General features: G+C 37.1%; 3 protein-coding genes across 3 annotated transcripts in view; 1 reads left to right on the forward strand and 2 right to left on the reverse strand.

Moving 5' to 3' along the window:
- The window catches only part of foxj3 (forkhead box J3), a 73,909-nt gene extending 57,353 nt beyond the window's left edge, over window positions 1-16,556 (reverse strand). Inside the window, exon 1 of the mRNA XM_043252033.1 lies at window positions 16,330-16,556. The gene's annotated coding sequence lies outside the window, so the exon portion shown is untranslated. The remainder of the gene's footprint in view (window positions 1-16,329) is intronic.
- Window positions 16,557-17,837: 1,281 nt separating this feature from the next.
- Window positions 17,838-20,481, forward strand: ppcs (phosphopantothenoylcysteine synthetase). The gene is made up of 4 exons (XM_043252674.1): window positions 17,838-17,973; window positions 18,280-18,821; window positions 18,907-19,010; window positions 19,659-20,481. Exons 2-4 carry the CDS (start codon window positions 18,287-18,289, stop codon window positions 19,980-19,982), a joined length of 963 nt encoding a protein of 320 aa, XP_043108609.1. The 5' UTR covers window positions 17,838-17,973; window positions 18,280-18,286; the 3' UTR covers window positions 19,983-20,481.
- On the reverse strand, window positions 20,386-24,179 carry utp3 (UTP3 small subunit processome component). The gene is made up of 16 exons (XM_043252673.1): window positions 24,010-24,179; window positions 23,679-23,766; window positions 23,547-23,603; window positions 23,406-23,462; window positions 23,164-23,278; window positions 22,937-23,005; window positions 22,731-22,852; window positions 22,483-22,635; window positions 22,329-22,400; window positions 22,163-22,203; window positions 21,505-21,601; window positions 21,302-21,415; window positions 21,096-21,223; window positions 20,964-21,018; window positions 20,726-20,833; window positions 20,386-20,622 (listed from the first exon to the last, which is right to left on the reverse strand). Exons 1-16 carry the CDS (start codon window positions 24,024-24,026, stop codon window positions 20,533-20,535), a joined length of 1,383 nt encoding a protein of 460 aa, XP_043108608.1. The 5' UTR covers window positions 24,027-24,179; the 3' UTR covers window positions 20,386-20,532.
- Window positions 24,180-24,224: the final 45 nt, after the last annotated feature.

The raw sequence follows: 24,224 nt of genomic DNA on the forward strand, positions 1-24,224 counted from the left end.
AACTGGACAAACCTGCTTCAGCATGCTACACTGACATCAGGGGTTAACACATGTCAGACAAACTATGCAATACAATGCTACTGCAAGTTGGATTAAAGAATAGCTTAAACTGCATCCAAAATGGCATTACACAATTCAGCCAAACAGCTGTTCTGGGGGAAATGCAGATGGCCTGCTAGCTCATTTACCAGCTCAGGAGGTAATAAACGCTTTGAAATCTCGGCGTGAACTACCGCTTAAGTCTAAGCCATGAAAAAAAAAAAAAGCAATAGCAGTCAAAGACACTTAATGTGCTGATTTACTGTGAATCGATGTAAGAAGCTCATCAAACAGTATCTTCAAATCCTCCGAGTATTAAGGCCTGCGAATGATGTCTGATGCATTTTTTATTGATTTGGAAGATCATTTAGTTGAACTATAAGAAATGCTCCAGGCATACAATTAACCCCTCTTTTAGTGCACAGAAACTTCACTTTCAGCACCTCTACAGTACAAATAAAAATGCATAAAAAACGCTACCCACATTTTTTTAACAATGCAAACTGTAATCTAGCATATAATGTACATGAAGCAAAATGCGGAGTTGGCTATGCTAGCTTAATACTAAAACAACTAAACCAGAACATTATAGCCGCTTACTTTCACCACTCTGTGCCAGCTTTGTTTATTCTAGTTTAATACTCAATTACCCAAACCATTAACAGCTTTCCCCTTGAGCACTTTAACACCATAAGAGAAACACTAAGCAGGAAATCCAGTTAATTAATTAATACTTGATTTGAACGTGGATGAAATCCTGTTACGAACCATGTCTTGGTACACTTCCATCTAATTCCACCTATTTTATTTCACAAATCTGTCTGAAGCTCACCTTTATTTCCTCTCCACTTAATATTCGTGAACGCTTTCTTAGCTTCGACACGAAACGGGCTGCACTCATTTTGCTGGATTTGCATGTCTGCTCCAGAACAGTGTGAGTGGAGATAAATCAAAACTCCCAGTGGCTGCCTCTGCCAGGCTTCACTCATTTGACAGCAAGAGCTTCAGCTCAGGGCCCAGATTGAGCGGCATAACAAGGCAGGAACTTAAAGGGGCCTCACTCACCAAACCAAGCAACATCTGCAACAGCACCGTCATCACAGGTAAAAAACAAGAGAACAATAAATCATAGCAGGTCAATATTACACAGCTCCGTGAAATGTTTTCAAATAAGTCAGTAAAACCAGGAAGGGAGAGCTTTGTGGTTGCAGATCTGAGCTGGTAAAACTAAAGGTTATGAGTTCAAGCCTGACTAACCAAGCTAGCATTCTCACCCCATATTAAAAATATACAGCGAGTGGCTTTGGGCAAGAAAATATCTGTCTGCAATTATTATTAGTAGTAGCAGTAGTAAAACAAATTAACATCAATTAACAACAATAATGTTGCCAAAAATTTTCATTGTTATTATATATGATATTATGATAATTAGTTTTTTTTTTTTTTTTTTTTACAGTAACCTTAAACACCAAACATTTGCTTAAAAATAACAACTCCAAATGTTTCACTACTACCACTACCGCATTTATTTATTTGGTTAAAGCAATCTGTAAAAAAAAAAAAAAAAAAATAGTGTGCTCTCTTTTTATAAATATTTAGAAAAATTATACACTTTTTTTGGCCTAACCAAGAGCAAGAATGCAGCAGACAAGGGCAAACATCTGGCTTAAAGTGAGTAAAACTGGCTGACAGAGGCTGAATTGTGTTGTTTGCTATTTTGGTGAGCTGTGAAGCTGGTGAGAAGATGCCAAATCAGTGTCCATCGACAGATGCAGTTCAGATAAATCATAGTCAAGAGTCCTGACATTTTCAAACATCTCGAATGACTTTTCACTTAGCTGATAATGAGATGCTTTAAATCTTTGTTCACTATATCAGCAACATATTACTGTTAACTTCTTTCTTGAAATATTCCAATAGTCCAATAGATATATTACCAATATTATAATTACAGATAGTTTTTTCCTCAGATAACAATAAAGCAGATTTCAAACACTTGCTGCCGATTCTGATTCAATGCCCAATGTAAACATGTTTTAATATACAACTGGAATTTGTTATTGTGCACTTAAACCCCCCTAAAATCCTGACAGTACTAAGACATCAGAGTGGGAAAATTTAATTTTAGTTAGGCGAGTGTGAATGAAATGAGAGGTCTCTTGACATCTCACTTTAGATTACCAGCGTTTTCATGAGAGGCGGCAAAGAGAAGTCTTAGGCTGATGATACCCTGGGCATATTCCTGAGCAGTTTTGCTGGGCAACTTCTTTTTAGCAACATTGCTTGAGCTCTTTTCAGTTGAGAATGGGTAATTTCTGGATATCTGGATAATTTAGATCAGTGTTGGGCCCTGTGTTTCACCTGGTTGACTGTTTACAGCAATATCTCCTAAAGTTGCCCGGCAACATTGCTTAAAAGGTTACCCAGTGCATCATCAGCCTTTGTGACACCTCAAGCCTTACATCAGTAAACATGACTACTATAAAAAAACTCAATGGCTATCTTGGTAAAAAAAAAAAAACCACAGGCAGCTATTCTACAGTATGAAGGCAGCAGGCAAACAAATACAGCTCCTACCTATATCCTACCTGATCAAAAAGAGTAAGCAAATACTGCCGGAAATCACTAGCTAGCCAAAATCTTGTCCATCTCCATAAGACATAAAAGATTTGACTCCTTTGGCCCACAATATCTGTGAACTGCTCGTTTCGGATGACTCACTTGGCAGAAGTCACACGTCATGTGGCAGGCAGCATGACTCATTCAGAACAGAGGATTTCTAGTGCAAACTGCTGACCCACCATTATCAGACACCAGGAGCTATATATTAGTATTGACTTCTCAAAAGTACTTCCAACACTCAAATGTTGTGCGTTACTTTTTCATAAAAAGACCAGTTTTAAGGCAATTGTCTGTTTTTCACCAATATGAAACAACTGAAAAGTTATTCATTGATCATATTTTTCCGATGTCATCTGCATTTCTCATTTAGTTGACTTTCAAAAACTTGACTACCAGTAACTTCCAAAATAGAATTAATGCGGTTAACACTGGCAGAGATAAAATTGCTGGTCACTGAGTCACTCTGCTATTGGTTTCCAGTAGGAGTTCCTAGTGATATCCTAGCAAAATATATTGGCTGATATTAAAGAGGTTTCATTTTTTTGCTACAAAAAAAATCAAAATAACAGAAATGTACACTATTAGGCAGGTGTAGTTATAAAGGTGTAATAAAATGTTTGGGTTTAATACTTATTCTGCAAAATGCATTAAATTGATTTAAAATGCTTTATGTTACAAAATATTTATATTTAAAATAACTTTATTAATTTACAAAAAACATGGAAAAAATACTAAGCAGCATAACTGCTTTTTTGATAAATAAAAAGGAAAAAAAAAAGTTTATTCACAAGCAAATATCAGAATGATTCCTGAAGAATCATGTGACACTGAGGACTGAAGTGATGGCTGTGTTGTGAATACTAAACTGAGTTCTCATACGCACACAAGCTCACATTAATTGCCACCAACAGAATTAAAACTTACAATAAATAATTATAATAATAATCCACAATATTACTTATTTTATTAAAAAATTAATTAGGATCATGCTAAAAGAATAAAATCTTTTTATCTATCCATCTATCTATCTATCTATCTATCTATCTATCACTATTGGACAGAAATTTTAAATTGGTTTATCCTAAGTTCCTACTCTATTACAACTAGGTTAAAAACTAAAACTCAGATTTATTATTCTACTTATAGCCTCTATAAAAAAAACTGTCCATTTCAAATTGACTCACCTTCTTCAGATTAGAAATAATAATACTTAAATACCACACAACAATGGACTGGACATCAGCCTCTTTGAAATAAAACCATGCTTACTACCAGGCACCCTAAAGAGAGACAACCGAGTGAAAGATTTTAAAGCCTTCTACCCAAACTTAAAGTTCAAAACCAAAAACGGAATGACAGGCAAAAATACCATAATTTGCAGGCCCTATTTGCAACCTTCACAGCGCTGTCTTGTAGGCTTTTAAATGAAATGACTTTTCTTTTTATTTTTTTGTTTAATGCAACTAGCACTGGGAACGTGTGGTCACAGTGTTCGGCCATTAAGCACCCTATGAAAAAGTCTGCTACCCCCTACTGCACAGCAGCTTTTACAAGCAACATCCCCTTTGCATGTTAATGGGATGGTAAATCAAGATGTGGATGTGAAGGTATCAAACCATATTTAAAGACATCAGACTAAATGAATAAACACACTCCCCGGAGCGGACATGCTAGGGGTTGCAGGAAGATTGGACTGTGCACGACTGCTCGTGTCAGATGAAGCTGCAGGGTTCACAGCAGATGACATCAAAGACACAGAGGCTTGTAAAAGGGAAAAAGCAGGCAAGAAGCCACACTCAGTTCAAATTTGTCTCCAATTCAAAGCGAGACAACAAATCCTGGATACAGCAATTAGTGGTTCAAAGTGGCATATAGGAAGGAGTGTTATTTCAAGATCAAATAAGAACAGTTTCAATTTTGCAAGTGCTGCTTTTTTTGTTTTTACAGTAGGACTTACTGTCACACTGCCAATGGCGTTTCTTTTACCTGAAGCCTCACTATGCAATGCAAGACCCGTCATCCAGTTAAACAGAGAAAGAAAGATGGTCTTAGGAAATCCCCCAACGTGGCGTTTCCTTCATAGCCTTTGATTTCCTCTCAAGAGTAGTCAGACCAAACCATGCTTTTGAAAATCCTTTATGCAAAGTGACCTTCTGACTAGGAAAAAACAAACAAACAATCAAATAAATCTGATTAAAAGCAGACTATTAAATGGTTCAGATTTTATGTTCAGGCAACGGTTATAAAAATATGTCTGTTTTTGCTTTATCAGTACAATTTCTAAGACGTGATGCACATACAGAAACAGCTTATAAGCATTATCCTGAATCAAAACATGAGTTTAAGACCCTTATTTATCCACTCTATTCTCTATTATATAAAAAAGGAAAATTCAGTCTGGCACTCCTTGAAGACATTAAAAGTAGGTCATTCAGTCTCCAGTGACTCACCAATTCTGGCAAGAAACCAAATAGTGCAGGTATAGGGAAGGCAAGAGGCTTTCTGACTGAAGCTATTTGGCATAGGGGTCATGTTTTAACAGCTTTAAAAGGCAGTTCACAAATCAACACACTACCCCTTTAAAAACATTAAATCCCTATGAATATCTTACAGAGCATGTAAAACTAGATCTGTAATATGGAGCCTCTGCTAGAGGGTTTAGGCACATTTCGTCTGACTGAGATCGCTGGAAAAAAAAAAATTAAACACACCATGTTTGAATAACCTATTTGTATAGATGCTTTAAACAATGAGACGCAATTGATATTCACTAAATTTGGCTGATCTCATAAAATAATCACAACGATATAACCACATTATGACAGCAAACTTTAGTCAGAAGATAAAAGTGATATCTTTGTTGTACTGTCCTTTCAATGTTTGTGGGGACTTCCTGTGTCTGGCGTACTGTTCAATTCACTGAATAAGTGCAATTGATCTCTGAAGTAAAATCAGTTTCAGGTGATGCGTTTTTCTTCGACTGAGCCTTGTAAATGAACTACGTTTAATTAACCTTGCATTATTCATCATTCATTAAAAATCTGCATAAATTCATAAAGATAGTCCCCTAAAACAAACCAAAACAAAAAAAGCACAACAGCACTCTTCTACAGTTATAGATGCATACCACTATAATAAAAAAAATTATGAATATATTACACGCAACATTTCACAAGCAAAATGTTTTAACGTGATTACAATGTGGTTTTCAACAGTAGTTTAAGAAACAAGAAGTTAAAATTAAGTTACTTACATTTTAGAAAATATTGACTTTTCTGTTCTGTTGGATGAAGGACAAAATGACACTACCTGCTGGTTGGGTGTCATGTTTAAAACTTTCATTGCATTTTTCCCCAACATTTCTTATTTGCATGTTTAAAAATACAATTCTTTATGCGATTGAAAATTTGGACAGTAAATGCACACCTCAGCCTCAAAGCTTGTGCAAATAGATCTAATGCTACTTCAGTAGCATTAGATCTATAAATGAATTCAGCCAGATAAACATCATAACCAGAACCAAAACAGATGTTTCTAGCAGGTACGAGCTGTAACGGCGCAGCTCTATTCTGAAAAAGGGGTCAGGAGCAATAGCTCATTTGCATTTAAAGAAACAAGCATGGAAAACAGAATTTTTCTGCCTCCACTCAAAATAGCCATTTTCAAAATGATCTGTAGGGCATTTTGAGCTGAAACTGAAACAATCACAATCTGGCGACACCGGAGACTTATATTACATTTTGAAAAAAGGGGCATAATGTGTCTCCTTTAAAAAAACATAGTGGCTAATGTCATCTGTTTTGTTATATGTAGCAACTTCTTTGCAGCTCATTGTTATTCTCAGCCTCCTTCACAGAGTCACAGAGTACTTTATTTTGAGTGTTGTTTAAATGAGAGAACATCGGTAACTTTGTCCACATTGAGGGAATTGGAATTGAAATTTTTCTTATTTTTTTATATATATATATATATATATATATATATATATATATATATATATATAAAACTTTCGATTTTTATAATTCTGATTTCCTTTGAAAATCTATATCGCCAGCATATGCAAACAATATATATATATATATATATTGTTTGCATATGCTGGCGATTATAGTTTTTCGAAAGGAAATCAGAATTAGCAAAAATTGGTATTGACGGGTCACACTTACTAAAAAAAATACAAAAATTAGAATTAGTGCATCTCCAGTATGCACTTTTTTTTATCAATGTTAATGAAAAGTCTCTCCTCACAGAAGCTGCAATTTAGGCTGCTTTATTGATTACAAAAAGCACAGTACAAACAGTAATACTGCCAAGAATACTTACAATTTAAAATAACTTACAATTTTAAAATAACAAATGTAAATGTGCCATGTTGCTAAAGCTGAGACAGCCATTACTACAGTCTTCAATGTCACATGATTCTTCAGAAATCATTTGAATATGTTAATTTTAGCTGCTCAAAAAATATGTTGAAAGCAGATTAGCTACTTATTATTTCATGGAAAATGTCAAATTTGACAGTACATTTGTTAATAAACAGCATTTATTTAAAGCACCTCTCCATGAATTTCCTTGACTGAAATTTAAAATTCATGATCATAAAATTATATATATATATATATATATATATATATATATATATATATATATATATATATATATATATATATATACATACACACACACACACACACACACACATATTATGTATATAGTTACATACAGCATATTACACCTATGAATTTCACACACATGACACACACACACACACACACTGTATATTATGTATATAGTGTACATCACTAATGTCCAAACAGATCTGCAGAACTGCAGCTTTATGAAAGTGATCAACAAAATGAGGTGACAAACAACGGATAAAGATACAATGATACAACATCACTGCAACGTCATCATTATTACTAGACAGAATGCACAGTTCTAATATCCTTTGCAAACATTCAAAACATCAACAACACAAAACTAGACGCTTCCAATGCTGAATTACCAATGCTAATCTATTATCACTAACATACATAGCCAGACTCCTTCCGAAGCTTGCATTATTAAAAATAATAATAACAGATCACCACAAAAATGAGTTTAGACACCAGGTGCAGCTTCTTCCTCTCCTGCAGCCACTGGCGGGGTCACTCCAAGGGCTAGGATTCCAGTCGGCCTATTTAAGAGACGATGACTCAGCCGGCCCAGCCCCGATGTCAGTGGTGTCAGCCACCAAGGGATCTGGCATTCTAAAGACCCATTGATCAGTGTGGCTCATGTCCCATCACTGACACACCAACACAGGGCCAATACCACTGACCGAGCCTCCGAAAACTTTGGAGTCAAACAGGGATGAGTGTGCCCCTCCCCCACGTCGAGTTAATTCAAGCTGTGCAAAGGGAGCAGCGCCGAGTCCAAAGGAAATATGACTCATTTGAGTAACATGAGGCATTCTCCACAGAACTCTTGTTTGTTAAGTGAGAGAGGCCAGTTCAATGCAGCACTGTTAGTCTTAAGGAGGAGAGAGGGGCTTCGAGGGGGAGGAAGAAATCACTTTTGGTGTCAGTTGCGTCATCTTAAAGCTCCGCTCCCCCGGTTTCACGGAGCACTACTTTGGCTGCATTAAAAGACTTTCTGTAGCATAATGACAGAATCGTTCCCCTTTAAGAAGAATGATTTAGTGCGGCAGAAACTATTAGTCAATGGAGTCAAAAGGTTGAAAGAATTTGCGTGAAATGCATCACAAGAGAACACCAACACTGTAACTTAAGCTCGAAAGCGCTAAATGCATTAAACACTTCCTGTGCCAGTTTTACCTTGTAAACCACAGCAGGTCTGTAATGATGCTGCAAACGCATTTTAAAAGACGAGAGTAGCTCGGGTTGACCTAAGATTATGCAAAATAGTAATGCCATAATTACACAATTGCCCGTTAGGGTTAATTTTTTTGTCAATAGGTGTCACATTTGGAGCAGTAAAATTTCCCCAGTGATGCTGCACTCGACAGTGCTGCTTAATCAGGCATTACGGGCATGAGATGAAAATGAGATCAATCGTACCGATCACCGCAGATTAACATTCACAAAGGACGGGTTTGGAAAAATGAATCATTGAGCGAAACATTTAGGAGTCGTTGAGCAAGTGAGGTACAAATAAATGCATATAAAAAGACAATGAAAGCGTTTTTGACCTTGCATGCTTGTCGATTACCCTTAATACAGATACACTAAGAACATCATCACAAGCTCAGTTTAATGTGAGTTTACGCCAAAAAATTTATTCATTAATGAAACAAATAAGCCCTAATATTAATTTGCATTACTAGACTGATAATAATACTAATCATCATCATCATCAGTCACAGGCAAACTCTCTTGCCTATCATCGATACGTGATGCTATCGTGCCAGAAGAAAACAACTTGATCTGTATGAAGCAGCGGCAGTGTAAACGATTAAAAAGCATCTGCAAGCATTCAGTGGCATTTTCTTTTAAATCTATTGAGCTATTGCGCCACATTGCTATTTAAATAATCAAATTTATTAAGTTTTGGGACCTCTAGATTAATTTATGATTTGAACGTCACCCTGTGTGGCCAGCCTCACTGCTTTCATTTGGCAATCAGACTTGATTTTTATTTCCAATGGATTTAATGTATTATTTAAAGATAAAGAACTGAAATCAATGGGCTCGTTTCTACTTCACAAGCAATTCATTTTATCAGCAATCAAGTCACGCTTAAAAAGTAACCATGCGTGTGTATGATGGAGAGCATCAGAAATGAAATATGTTTTGTTTTTAATGCATATTATATTTGTTGTTGGACATTTACCCCTAAATGTTTAGTTTAGAAATAAATGACATTATACATATATAAATCAAACATTTTTGCTTTTATACATGCATGTATTTAGATACATAATACATTTAAACAATACACACACATATAGTATGTAAACAAACATTTATTTTGAATGCAATTAATCACAAATTATCATTTTGCAATTTAGGATTTTACTCTGTCCTACGGTTTTCAAACAGTGTTGCTTTTTTTTATTATGTTAAAAGGGATGTTCATAACAGTTATATTATTGGCACACAATGACTCTACATACATCTATAAATTGAACATGTTGAAATTAAGTGTAAATGTAAACTTATGTAAAAAAACATGACAATTGTTCTTTTATAAATTAGGCCGCTACTCAAGTATTTGTTAACAAGTAGTAGACCATTCTTGTGGAAATTTATAATATCACATAACCCCCCCAACACCAAACTGAAACCATAAATTGAACCATGAAAAATTTAAACACCTCTGTTTAAAAGACTTTTTGCAACATTTCTAAAACACGAGCATTTCTCAATGAGCAGTAGAAATGTAACCCTGTAGTTTTCGGGTTTAGGTTATTTGAAAGTTCTTCAAGCACATCTTAATAGAACTAATTTAACTGCTTCAGGAAGGTGACCTAAAGCATTATTCAATTCTCCAATTAGCATAATTCCATGTCAAATTAACGTTGAAAAAGTGAGTCATTAAGAGCTATAAATCCTTTAGAAAAATGTTTTGAAAACCATAAGTGCAACACTATTAAAATAAACAATCTGCCATTCTGCAATTTCTAAGATAACTTTAAAAACAAAACTTGAATATTTCCACTGCACTAAACCAATTAGCTTTATTAATCAGACGAATGTCTGCATTACAGCTTTGGCTACTCGGACTCATGTGGGAGAAATGAACCAAAACATGGAGGGAACTGGGCAAAAATTGCTCTCAGAGCACAGAGCATGGATAATTGTCCATCTTTAGCAAGTTATTAGGGCTTCTCCAGAAAAGCATTTGTAACTACAGCTGAATGTGCAGTAAGCTGAAGTAATTAAAATGGTTATTAAATGGCATTATCCGAGCTTGATTATGATTACTTAAGCTGTGTAATCTAGGTAAAATCCTTTCCCCGCTCACAGCGTCCATGAACAATAGAGTCTCCGTTACCTGCAGCGGGCACTAAGTGAAAGATACTGTGCTGTTTTAAGAGACACAAAACAGATAAAGTCCAATTCCACTGTGACGCACACTTGCAGCAGCCTTTTTCGCCATGGATGAACAGGCAATGCAACAAGAAATTTTTCTACAGTCATAATGAAAGAAATGAAGGTACACTAAGGTATATCCCCACAAAGTTCACTGACGTGCTTGTGGCGATGAACAGAGGGCATGTGTAGTCAAATAGGTAATGCTACATGGTTAATGAAAGTGACTGACTGCATGCAACCTGCTGAAGCCACAAAACGCTACAGTAGATATAGAAAGAGGTTAGTCAAACCAATGCATGAGGGCAAATAGACACCCAAGGCCACTTTTGCACTTGTGAAAAATTTGATCTGGAAGGTAGAATGGGTCTGCAGCCAGGTAATGGGGGTGGATGACACGTAATCTGTCCACTGCACTGAATATCTGGAGTTCCAACTACTGCTGGATCTGCCAGTGCAGCACAGCACAGACCAACATCTAACAAAGTTCTCTGTACATGGAGAGACTGGTAGAGCTCTGGCAGTGTATTTCAGCATTAATAAAAAATGAAAGTGTAGTGCTTCGGTAGATCTGCGCTCCTCTTCCCAGGGGTGGGGGGGGGAGCTGTTTGAAAAACTCTGAACCAGTGCAGCATTCCCATATCCACCCATATCTAGTGAGGGGCTCTTTAAAAATTCATTAATTTACAGCAAAAATAGATTAAAGCACCCAGCTGAGCAAAACTCGAAATTTGGCTCCTGAATAACATTAATAATAAAACAGCTCCCAAAAGCCCTGGGGGTTTCGCCTGAAGAAACTGTGTTGGCTTCGGCTCACCTCGTAACACCTTGTGAAAGGCTCTTTTTTTGTGTGAGGACTAAAATATTTTAATTGTCATTCATGAGAATGAACTCGTTCCAAATTTTTCTGCTATTCAAAATCAATACATTTCCAATCTGATCATAGCCTTGAAACAGGAAAACTAGCAACCAGTGGCTCAAAAATGCCTGGAAGCGCAGTTACTGTAATTGCTCTGGTCAGTTCTAAATGAGGTTCACTTAAGTGCAATTATCCTCCAGTGATCTTTCACATAAAGAGACTTTTTGAACATGAAAAAGTGGGCTCACACAATATGACTGCAAACAAGATTCAAATTGGAATCAGAGATGAATGGCTTCATAGCTCATCTGCATTCTAGTGATGAACGGCCTTGCTAATGAAGACCGAGCTACTTACTGACTTTCACCACTTGAACAGCAAGGCTTCGTATTGGTTTTTGGCATAACAAGAGACGGCTGCAAGCCGTTATTGCAGCCATCTGAAATGGACAATACAAAACAAGCATGGACTAAAAACGCTTGCCTAGTTGTCCAATAACGGATCAATTAGTACAACTGTACTGTGAAACACCTTTGTTATATTTAAAGGTGACAAAAGTAGATGCTATTCTCAATTAACAGAGAGCATTTTAGCATCCTGAGCATGTGCTTTGCTTTTATATGCTAAAAAAGCTCACGATAAAACCCTCTTTGAGAGGCTTGGTCTGTTAAATCATCATTTACAGTGATAAGATTGCCAGAATTTAATGGCGATTTCGATGAGAGGAGTTTAGTGAGGCTTTTTCCACATATCAACAGAAAACAGACTAAAAGATCAATCGTGCTATTCACGAAATCGATAAGTTCATCAAAATGAAGATCAACTAGAATTGAGAAATCAAAATGTTAACTAGACATTCAACCTCAGACTAGTTGCCTATGAAAATATGTTCCATCAAATCCCTGCTGCAAAAAGAAAGGAGAATATTCTAAGAAAGGACCGCAATATTAATGGTGGCAGCTTGTCTGAATTAACACTGCTTACCATGATGTAAATGATTCTGAGATTAACTAATAAACACTAATTATTTTAACACTATCATTGCACGAGTGCTATGCTCCGAGTAATTTCTATGCTTCGCAAGCACCAATATGCAGTATTGACAGTCACTGAGGGTCATAATACATAAAAAGTAACGAAACATTTTTATCCAGATATTTCATGCCATTGCCAAAAGGAGAAAGGGGAGCAATGCAACGAGCGGTTACCTTATGGGCAGTTTCTGAGCTGGGCAAGCCATGCGTTTAGCTTGCCTGGACCCCATTTACCAACAGGGGTCTGATAACTTCATCTCACGGACAGCCATTTGAATAATCGCTTCAACAAGGGGGAAAAATTAAAAGCCTCTCAGTGAGACAGGGCTGGGCAGAGGGCCACCGCTGAATTCCAAATGAGCTATTGGTATGCGAAAGGTGAGGGGCTGTCTCTTCTTTGCTCATGTCAGACTGCTCAATCTACACACGCCTTGCTGCTAATTCAATGTCATAACTGTGCTTTTCAACATCAAACTAAAATCGATCACATTGTGAAAAACTAATGGAGAAAATAGGAAGCAAACCACTTGTTGCAACCAGACAGAAATAGAGAGAAAATGATGCACCGGTTTCACGCGACACAAATGTAAGAGAACAGATGTTTGTGCCGCACAGCTGGAGAAAGGCTTAACTTTTCTAAACGTGGGACAAATCTCATCAACCAATTCAGCAGAGGGGAAAAATAAAAAAGTGCTAATACCTCAGAAAACTCTGTAAACAGTGTAACGGTAAAGACAGCTCATTACACTCAACAGAGTATAGCTCCAACGTATAAAAAATTAATAACACAGTCACCAAAGATCTAAAGCGCCATACAATGCCTCATTTGGCGTGTAGCCTATGGCGTCGTTTAGCAATGATAAAGTAGGTGGAATGCATAAAGCCAGCAGTTTCCAGGTGAGTTTAGACATAGCGGCAGGATGCCCACTGAGGCCTGAGGGCAAGACGAGTCTGCATGCAATACTGCAGCAGAGGCCTCGTCAGATCCTGGCATGGGAACAGTTATGGTACGCTACAACAGATGCCATGCTTGTGTTCTTTAAGAGCTCCCATTCCAGCCCATTTAGCAAAACACTAATGAACAACATACAGAACAAGTTGAAAGATAAAAGACACTTAAGGGGTAATACCTTTAAGACAGCATTTAAAACTAAAGTAACAAAAACTTCTTTCATGCTACTCTCGGTTGGCTGCACTATGATATTAAACCCAAAGAGTAAATGCAATCAGATTGAGAAAACATTAATAAACGAAACAATGTAAATAATGAATCATGCATGTGCTGTACAATGTCATGTCCTTATCTTCAAGAAATATATATTACAAAATTCTAAATGCATGCTGCATTTTTATAATAAACAGATGATTTTTAAATGAATAATGAGGTGCTTTTTTAAAATCTCTAATTAAAATGTTTCAAACAAACACGCATTACTTTTTTTCTGTATTCTTAATCACTTTCCATGCTGTTAGTCATTTCTAATATCTATGCAATGTCATAATATATATTTAACTAACAAACGCTATGTCCCTAAAGACATCATCTTCCAGGAAATGTCATTCTTGGTGGGAAAACAACTGCAAAAACATGAGCAAGTAGCAGCAATGAATTCTGTTACGTAGTATGGCATCACATAAAGAAATCTGTTCAATTATGCTTGTATATACGTACACTTGTAAAGTCTGCTACAGCTTTTGACCGTATCGATACAAAAGCACAAATTATTACAGAGATCAAAAAGCACAGCATAACATTCATGACTCAAATCAATTTTTGTATCAATTTAGTAACAGTGTTCTTGATGCAATAATTGTAAATACTAAAATGCAGCGGTTTCAGCTCAAGAACCACCAGGCGTGTTCTGACAGGCAACTGATAGTTCAATCATTTTCTGCGTTCTGTGAGCTGACAACCCAAAGACAAACAAGTCTGGTGCTAACGTGAATCTTTCACACTATTGTACTGCTACACTGACTGGGTGGGGAAAATATGTCCCGGGTAGTTCACATATGTCCATCATTCAGTATTTTAAGCATGCTGGTACATAATTCAGCAGTCTCTTCATTCGAACTCTACTATTTAAGACGAGGAGGGGAAGAAAATCCTATTATATCTAATAGAATGCTGTTGGTCAATCCTCATCAGGCCAATACAAATTGTAACATGCATGCAAAAATATGCAGACAAGCTGTCATTGTAAACTTAAGCAAAGACACTACAGGCAAAACCAGTGTTTTTTTTTTCCTTCTCTCCATCGCACTGGCCAGTTTTGTGGTAATGGTCTACTTTGCTTTTTTCAGACTAAAAGAAAAAACACCCAGATTCACATTTAGACATTTATTTGATTACATTATCTATTTTCATCCGCAGAGTTCAATTACAATTCATATTTTTTTACAGGCTGTTTTCTCAGGACTTTTATTTCCTGCACCGAGCCAAAAACCTTCACTTAAGTTGCACTTACACTTTTAGCCCTATCTATATTCTTTACAGAGAGACTTGTTCATGTATTACTTGCTAAACTGCACGTAGCATATATCCATCCCCTCTGTAACTCCAATACATCAACAAAATAAAAGAAGAATTTCCTGCACATTAGCGCATATTTAATTACATAACGCCTCATTTGCATATTAAAACATACAATTTAGAACAAAAAACGGAATACAAACAACTGTCATATTGTAAAGTGATTCATCTAATGGGGAAACACGGGGACATCTATTTGTGCTATATTTACTAGCGTCGAAATTATGGCGGGTCAATGTAAATAATAAACGTTAGGCATCGCGATATAAACAAGAAATCAAATTCAACACAGAGCACAAACATGACAGTAAAGGGTCTGTTCTTGCAGAAACTAAAAGGGAAAATCCAAATACCTGACAGACAGCGGGTAACATTCCAGCAGCTGACTAGACGGGGGACTAGTCCTGCATTGACTAACGTTAGATATGACAGTCTATATATGATGTGTATCAAATCCTGCAAGTAAGCCACATGAGTTACACGCAATATCAGAACAGCAGAGACGTGCTGTGGCTTCTCACCTGTCGCATATGCTGTCAGAAAGGCGATAACTCGCGCACAACTTCGTAAAGTCAAACTAAACATTAGAATAACGCTTCATCAACAACCTCGCATCTCTCGTTTGCGCAAACCCGAGCTCGCGTGCACACCAAGGGCCCCCACAAGTTGGCCGGGATTCGCTTTTAAAATGACACGCAGCTGCCGCGCGTCTGTTTCCAAAATATTAATAGATACGGCCTCCACCTCCGACTACTGTTAGTTGACAGCACCAAAAGTTGCTCGTTTGGCAGTTCCCGGTCGAAGAGCTCCCTTCCAGCTCGGCTTACTGACCGAGTTTCAGTCACAAATATTTCAAGTCAGACGCCTGTCAGATACGCGCACAAATAGCAGGCGAGCTAAAGTAAAGCTGGCGGCTAATTAGCAGCTCACTCTCGCTACCTGTCTGACAAAACCCGTATTGGCGGCTAGCAGCTTGCTAACTAAACTTGTTCTGCTGTGACAGAGGAGCTTGCAGTGTCCCCACCTGCCCCCGACCGACGGCGGCGGCGGCAGCAGCAGGCATACCATTTGAGGCCTGAACGTCTGTCCTCCCGCTCTGCTCAGAACTTCAGCCGCACACAACTAACAGTTAAAGTCGTCCATTTTTCGCGGGCCCTGACTTCAACTTCGCGAGCTCCATGTCGCGAGCTCATAACGTTCACCCGCACTCACCCGGGCTCGCGTCCGCTACTGGAGGCCAGTGCAGGTCTGTCAAAGTTAGCCGTCCCCTCCCCTTCCTTTTTTCGATCACAGCTCCCTCTCTCTCCTCGAAACGAGCCTCAGCGCTCCGTGTTTATCGTGGGTTTGAGACCCGCAATCCCTTTACCGGTTTGTCCGTGGCGTCTCCTAGCTTCTCCGCCTCTCTCTCTCGCTCGTTCGTCTTTCTCTCTGAATAGCTAACATCCGGGGACTGCGCGGATCAAAAATCCGGAACTACTTTTGGACATTAGCCGGAGAACGGCCCACAGTACTAAGCTGCGACAGGCTTTGCAGCCGGAAAGTAGTGCCTTTAATATACACAAATATTATCACGAAAATTACAACATTTATCCTAATCGTAAAAATAACATACAATAAAACAATACAGAATATAATATTTTATTAGTCGATTCAAAAGAAACTTTATTATTGCTAATAAAGCACAGATCATAAAGCCTTTGTCCAAAGAGTAGCATTATGTCTGAAAATAAAGTAGATATTTAGATGTGGATATTTTACAAGCTTTAAAAATAAATAAATAAATAAATAATAACATGTATCAATAAGAACAATTAATCGATTTTTATCAGTTTTTGAATCCACACAGGATGATTTCGTCAGGAATCTTCGGTATTTTAAATATTAAATGCCTAATTAATTAATAGGAAACATTATTACTGCTAATAACATAAAATAGGTAATGCTATCTATATATATCTACTAAAAAAAATGTTCCCTAATAAGTAAATGTGGACAACACCACAAATGTATTTAGCAATAAAACAACAAAGGTTTAAAATAATAACAATACCGTAGGAGTAGTATTAGTACTATTAATAATAATTTAAATAAAGACGTTTCCCCGCTGTGAATCGTTTGTCTGGAGGAAGAAAAATATTCCTCATTTTTTGTTGTAGCATTGTGGCACGCGTGTTTCTGGTTTCAAATAACTTCCTTATTTTTATTTTATTATTATTTAATTCTTATTTTTATCTTATCTTACTTGTGAATATTAAAACAAAGAGTATTAATCTGTAGGATGTGTAAATATCACAGTTATAATGCAAAGTTTTTATGACCCCGGTTCTAAACGTTTGCAAAACGATTTGCAGCTTTTAAGCTGTAAAATAATGTTCATGTCGTATTGCTTAAACAATGCTGCCCCCTGTGAGCCGAACGTGGATTACATGTTTTACAAATGCTGATGATTGTTTCTTCAAAGTTTATATAAAAAAATATTTTTTATTTTGGATGGATAATTGCAAAACTGTTTACTATATATTATATATAGTATACATATTACATTAAACAAATTACGTACCATTCTCTACTTCTTTTATTTGTTTTCTTGTGTGCTTTCTTTTGTCTGTCATACTATGGTCCGCGTTTGCCATTAAAAAAAAAATCTGAAAACCTTTATTTTGAAATTTTCACAGCAGCCCTCTGAAAGAGCCAACCGCGTCATCCGAAGCTAGGCATGCGCAGTACAAGCTCAAACGTAATAAGTTGTAGAAAGTACTGGTCCTGCTGATCTGTCACACACTAAGTCCAAGTTTATTAGGGTCATTCGCAGGTGAATTATATTCTTGCGCGACTTATTTGTGAAGAAGCAAGCAGGTAAACATTTCTTTATCTTATTATGTTCATTTAATAATACCAGCGCGATAATAAGAGAAGCTTAACGTACACTGACAGCGAGAACGTATTGTTTTAGGGAGCAACACATGATTTGTGTACATTTTCTCACAATTAAAACATTCATCCTACCTCCTAATTGTTGTTGACCAACAGTAAATTGCTCAGGGCTAATTATGCAGCATACAGTGTCATATTATTTGAAGGTCTGAAATCTGTCAGAATCGATCATAATTCATTCATGAACGCATGCGTGGTGATTTATTGACTCAGCCCTATGTATTGTAGGTTTACAATGGCCCACTGCGACCTCTCAGCCTCAAAGGCAGTGGACGAAGGACTGTCTGAAGAGTTTGCCGTCCCCTCTCATGTGGAGGAGGTCAAGAAGCTCATGGCAGAGTTTGCTGAACATCACGGACTGGCCGGGCGCAGAGTAGTCCTTATCACCTCGGGAGGAACCAAAGTTCCTCTGGAATCCCGAACAGTACGGTTCCTGGACAACTTCAGCAGTGGTCGGCGAGGGGCCTCCTCTGCTGAGTATTTTCTGGACTCGGGCTATGCGGTGATCTTTCTGCACAGGCATCGCTCTCTCTATCCGTACGCTCGTCTGTACACAGGGGTCAATTTACTGGATAGCTTGCAATTTGAGACTGGCCAGGAGGATGCTGGTCAGATCCTGGTGGATCAGAACACACTTCCGAACATCGCAAGGGTTCTAAAGCGCTATCAGACGGTGAAAGCCGCAGGATTGCTGCTGCCGGTGGAATTCAACACCTTGTCAGAGTATCTCCATCTACTCAAGGCAGCAGCTCAAGCGTTAAGCTCCATTGGTGAGCAAATCCACTTATCGATTGTTCGAGGCTAAGTAATTTTGTAGTGGAAATACTAGTTGTTATTCATTTCTATTTTTCTTAGGGTCCAAGGCTATGTTTTATTTGGCTGCTGCTGTTTCTGATTTCTACATCCCCGCATATGAAATGCCAGAACACAAAATCCAGTCCTCTAATGGGCCGCTTCAGGTGCTGTATAATAAATCCAAATATGAATTCAGTCTGCTAGGACAGGGGTTTAAAGTCTTTTAAGTTTTGTGTAGACCACTTTTAATATGATCATCCTCATGCAAGGGACCTCGTCCTAAAATTTTAAAAGCATAAGCTATATATTTTTATGAATAAAAATGAAATGTATGCAAAAAATGTATATTAATTTGTTATTATCTGGACAATATTTCGATTTTCATGTTACAGTAATGTTTTTCTAGTCATTACAATACTGTTCTGTTTGATCTCTTAGCATTTTTTCAGTGTATTTTCTATTATTGCTTTATTTAAACCATTTTTAAGTTCAGTTTTTTATCCAATCTTTTCCATGGTCCGTGCAGAACCTGATTTTAAGTGCAACATGTTGCTGCATCATCTTTGTTGACCTCATCTATCATTTCCTCAGATTTTAGAGATTACTAATGGTTAAGGTTAGGTTTAGGTGTAGGGATTTGGTCAAGACAAACCTTTTGGATTAAAATGTTCCACAAAATATGTTAACTCTGCAAAATCAAGACGTGCAAGAGTCTGTGGATTCGAGTTTAAAAAGAAACCTGTGCTATGCTATATTTAGCTAATCTAGGCTGCAAATCATACAAATTCATTCATGTATTTTTATTTTTTTAGATAAGTATGAAGATGGTTCCCAAGATGCTGTCCCCTTTAGTGAAGGACTGGGCACCTAATGCATTTGTCATCTCTTTCAAGTTGGAAACAAACCCCTCCATTCTTTTGGAGCGAGCACGGCAGGCCTTAGAAACATACAACCACCAGGCAGTGGTTGCAAATGTTCTCGACACACGCCGTGGTTATGTGGTTATTGTCACCAAGGACACACAACAAGAGCTGGTCCTTACAGATGAGGAAGTGCAGAAAGAGGTGGAGATCGAGGACAGGATTGTCAGCAGTCTGACTGCAGCACACGGCCAATTTATGTCTCCGCAGTCATGAAAAACCTTGCTGTTATTTTGCTACATGTGCTGTAAGCTCAAGGCAGGTCTGGGATCAGTTATTGTTGTAGTAATTAAAAAGAAATCGATTTGTTTGTTGTTCAAAAAAAATTACAAGCTCAGAAACGTTGAAATTAAATAGATTATTACAGCTCTAATAATTTATTCTAATCTTTTCCTTTATATTAAATTTCCACAGTACAATTAGAAATACCGTTTATTCTTTCTTTGGCCTTTAACCATAGTTTCAAAACAATATATGCTATATTATATTAACTATTATCCTAATGTTGCCTTTGCTTAGTATTTTTATGAAATTTTGAAACACTGAACGTATATAATGTATTAAAAAACCTTCTGCACATGTATCACCAAAATAATTGAGCGGTTATTGTGATCAGAGCTTGATTTTGTTAGACTTTATTTCACTTGTTGTATAAAGCATGTCAAATCTGTCTGTTAACATGTGATAGAGTAAACGATGCAGAAACACCAGAAAAGTCCATTTTAATATCACGTTTAAGTTTGGATGAACGTCATCTGCAGATTTATCACTTGAGTTTGATGCTCTTCTTGACTCCAGCGCGAATACCAGACCATTCTCCGCTGTATCTCGTCTCCTCGCGCCGTACCTCGCGAACCTGACACACATAATCTGAGCTCAGTGTCCATCTTGGGTAGTGACGATACCTTGTATTTTACGAACAAAAGTAGAAGCGTGGAAAAGAATCCTGTGACACTTACCTGACCCTTCCGACGAACCTGGGCACGTCTGAACTTCTCTCTGTGTTTGACTCTGGGATTCCGATCAATCTTCTTCCTCTTGGGTGTGAGCCCTCTGTTCTTGGACATCTTTTTACAAAACATAAATGAGATTACGATAACGCTGTCCCTAATATTGTTTAAAATGAATGCATTTGTCGCTGAAGTATTTTGAGAAGTGGGTGCAAGCAGAGCAGGCGTGATCTAATCAGCACCTCACCTGATAGGTGATCCCTCTTTTAGCATCTCCCGCGAGCTTTTCCTCCTCCACCAATCTGGAAATGCGATCGGTGACAGTAAGGTTTCTGAAGCATTATTTATGACAAAATGCAAATGTCGGAAATGGACTCACCTGTCCTCGGCCTGCATTTCATTCTTCCGCTTGAGCTTTTGTCTCTGTGCCATGGCGTTATAAAAGCGCAGATTCGCTTCCTCATCCGATTCAGACTCGCTTCCTTCCAGCCCAGCCTTTTCTGAAACCTAAAATAAAGACACGTCAGACCTGGGAAAACTGGAGCCAATGCTATTATTAATTAAAATGTAATTACTAGTAATTACTCTATGTTTGCTGCTTGCTGGTTTCTTTAAAGTTCTATCTGGCTGTTCTCCAGAGAGAAGTCGACGCAGCTGAGGAGCCAGTCTAGCGTCTACCGCTCCAAGTTCATTTATCAGCTGTGAAAGTGATGATGAGAATCAAGTTCTGAAAGCGTACTTTTTTTTTTGGCTACCTGTGAAAAATGGCTACATTTGTTTGTACTTACATTTCTGTAGGTCAACAATCTCTCGATCACAGGATGATTATGTGCTGGAATTCGTTTTGCTTTTAGAACCAAATAAAAACTAATGTTTGTGCAATAGCTGGAAAAAAGGGAAAATTCATAGTGAAGAGATAACAGGGAATACTGCAGAATTTCAAGTCAAGAAATATTCAGTGATGTTTTTAAAAGAAGCCACTTATACTCTTTTACTTGATCAAAATACAGTACAACTAGTAATATTGCAAAAAATTGCAATTTATTTTTATTTATTTTCTGTATTTTAATACATAAACGTTACATTAAAATGCAATATATTCCTGTGTTGGAAAAGCTGCTACTATTTAGCATGATCCTTCAGAAACCATTCGAATATGTTGATTTTCTGCTTATGAAACGTTTCTGATAATTATCAATGATAAAAAAACTATGATAAGCATTTGTGCTGCTTAACATTTTTTAAAAAAAAGGCAAATTTAGTGTACAGCATTTATTAAAAAAACAAAACAACATTTTTATCAATTTAATGTGTCCTGCTAAAAACAAGTTTTACTGACCTTAAACTTTTTATTGGTATGTTTGAGCTATGAATATAACTGTGATGTACTATAAAGATTACAATCAGAAAATGAAGAGCATGTAAAATGTCATAGGTAATGCTTACTTTAGATAAAGCTGCTGTTTGGTAATGAGGTATTTTGCACCCTAGAAGATGAAAAATATACACAAAGCAAAAATAAATCAACATTAGACTAAATTTTAAAGTATAATTACACTACATTAAAAATTTTAATAGCATAAAAACAAGAGCTATAATCAGGTAGACTAGCCTTTCCAGGAGGAATCCGTCCATCTTTGACCATTTCCACAAGGGGTTGAACTTCTTCCCTCAATTCTGTAAGCTGGGTATGCAATAAACACTCAAAATAATCAATCAAATAGGATTAAGCAAATACCATTGCGGTCACTGCAGCAACCCTCTACCTTTGCTTTGAAGTCCTGAATCAGTTCCAATAATTCTGGTGATTCTTTCTTTAACAGTTTGAGCTTTTCTTTCTGTGACATGGTCTTTAAATCCTTTACAATCCTTTCCTCTTTTTCAGCCTCCTTCTCCGCTTCCGTCTCTACTGCAAATTCCTAAAAGACCGCAGAAAGGTTAAAAGGACCTTGGCTGATGTGATGCAAACACCTAACTCCACACGTAGCTTTAGAAAGAGAATGAAATGGAGTACCTCAAGCAGGTTTAAATCATAGTCTTCCTCACTTAGGATGGCTGCCAATCTCGTTTGAATTTTTTTGGCCTCCTCTTCCTCTTCTTTGTCTTCTGTCTCTATGTCATCAATAGATTTTCCCTCTGCAAAAATACAAAAATCATCAACACATATAAAGTCCAATATATTATCTTATATATGACAAGATAAAATGAAGAAATCCTTACTTTTAGTGATATAATCGGAATCATAGAAAATCTTCTTTTTCATTCCCCAAGCCATGTCATTTGGGAGGTCTGGAAGAAAGGAAATGAAAGTGTCAGAGACAATACATCAAACATGCTTGAGCGTTTTTTTAAAGTGGGAGAAAATACTTGAATATTCTTATAAATGTTTCTTTAATAACATTGTAACATAAAAACCATGCATTAGGAGTGTTTGTGGTAAATCTTACCATCATCTTCCTTTCCTTCCAAGTCACTCTCCATGTCTGTCTCTTCGTCATCCTCATCCTGCACTTCCTCCTCTTCATCATCTGAATCAGAAAGTGCCAGGGGCATAATCTCCTCCTAGAAAAAAAAAACAACAACAACTATTATTGCTGATCACGAAGCAACACAGAAAAGGTCAAACTACTAATATCCTTTAAGAAATCCCCATGTTAAAAATGACAGTTTTAAAAGGGAATTTGTTTACCTCTTTATCTTCATCCTCTGGATCGCTGTCTTCTTGAACCCCTTGAGCCAAAAGTTTCTACAGACGGAAGCAAAGCTTGAATATTATGTAAAAAGATAATATTGTTGCATGCATAAAGAACATGAGGAAAACATAACTCACTGAGATTTTTTGATTGTGGAATTCATCTATTTTATCCTCCACATACTTTGACGATTTCTGATGAGGGGGAAAAGGTTGTTTACAATCAGATAATCATAATTAAAAACAACAAGAAAAAAATTAACTACTTACCTTATCTGGAATGGCTTCATCTCTATAAGCTTCAGGATCATCACTGTCATATTCCTGCTTTTTCTTTGCTCTGGGCTTTTTTACTAACCTTTTGGGGAAAATGTAGTATTACTACACTGCAATTGTAGAACCACAAAGAACTTCATTTTTAATATTTACTTAATACTTAACATTTGCACACACGTCGTAATGCAGACACACAACTACATAGTTATAAAATGACTATTCATACAAATTACCAAGTAAACATATTTCATAAACCGCTGCTCTGCGTGAAGAGGTTCTACCGTTGTAGTACCGCACAAAACCAGCAATGGACAACTTTACCTACCTTCTTGCTCGGACCATGTTGTCAACGGTTTATTAAAAAAATACTACTTAAACTAATTATTCGAGCAGTTTACAAACAGCATACGGCTCATACACCGCATCTGGGCTTAAACAGATCAACAACTATCCGCGTGGACTTCCCACATGCGTCTAGAACAGGAAGTAAACCATCAGTGAGTGAGTAACTACTTCCTTCACTGTCAAAATTAAAGTCTC

The sequence above is a fragment of the Puntigrus tetrazona genome, chromosome 11 (assembly GCF_018831695.1).
Source record: "Puntigrus tetrazona isolate hp1 chromosome 11, ASM1883169v1, whole genome shotgun sequence".
NCBI lineage: Eukaryota > Metazoa > Chordata > Actinopteri > Cypriniformes > Cyprinidae > Puntigrus > Puntigrus tetrazona.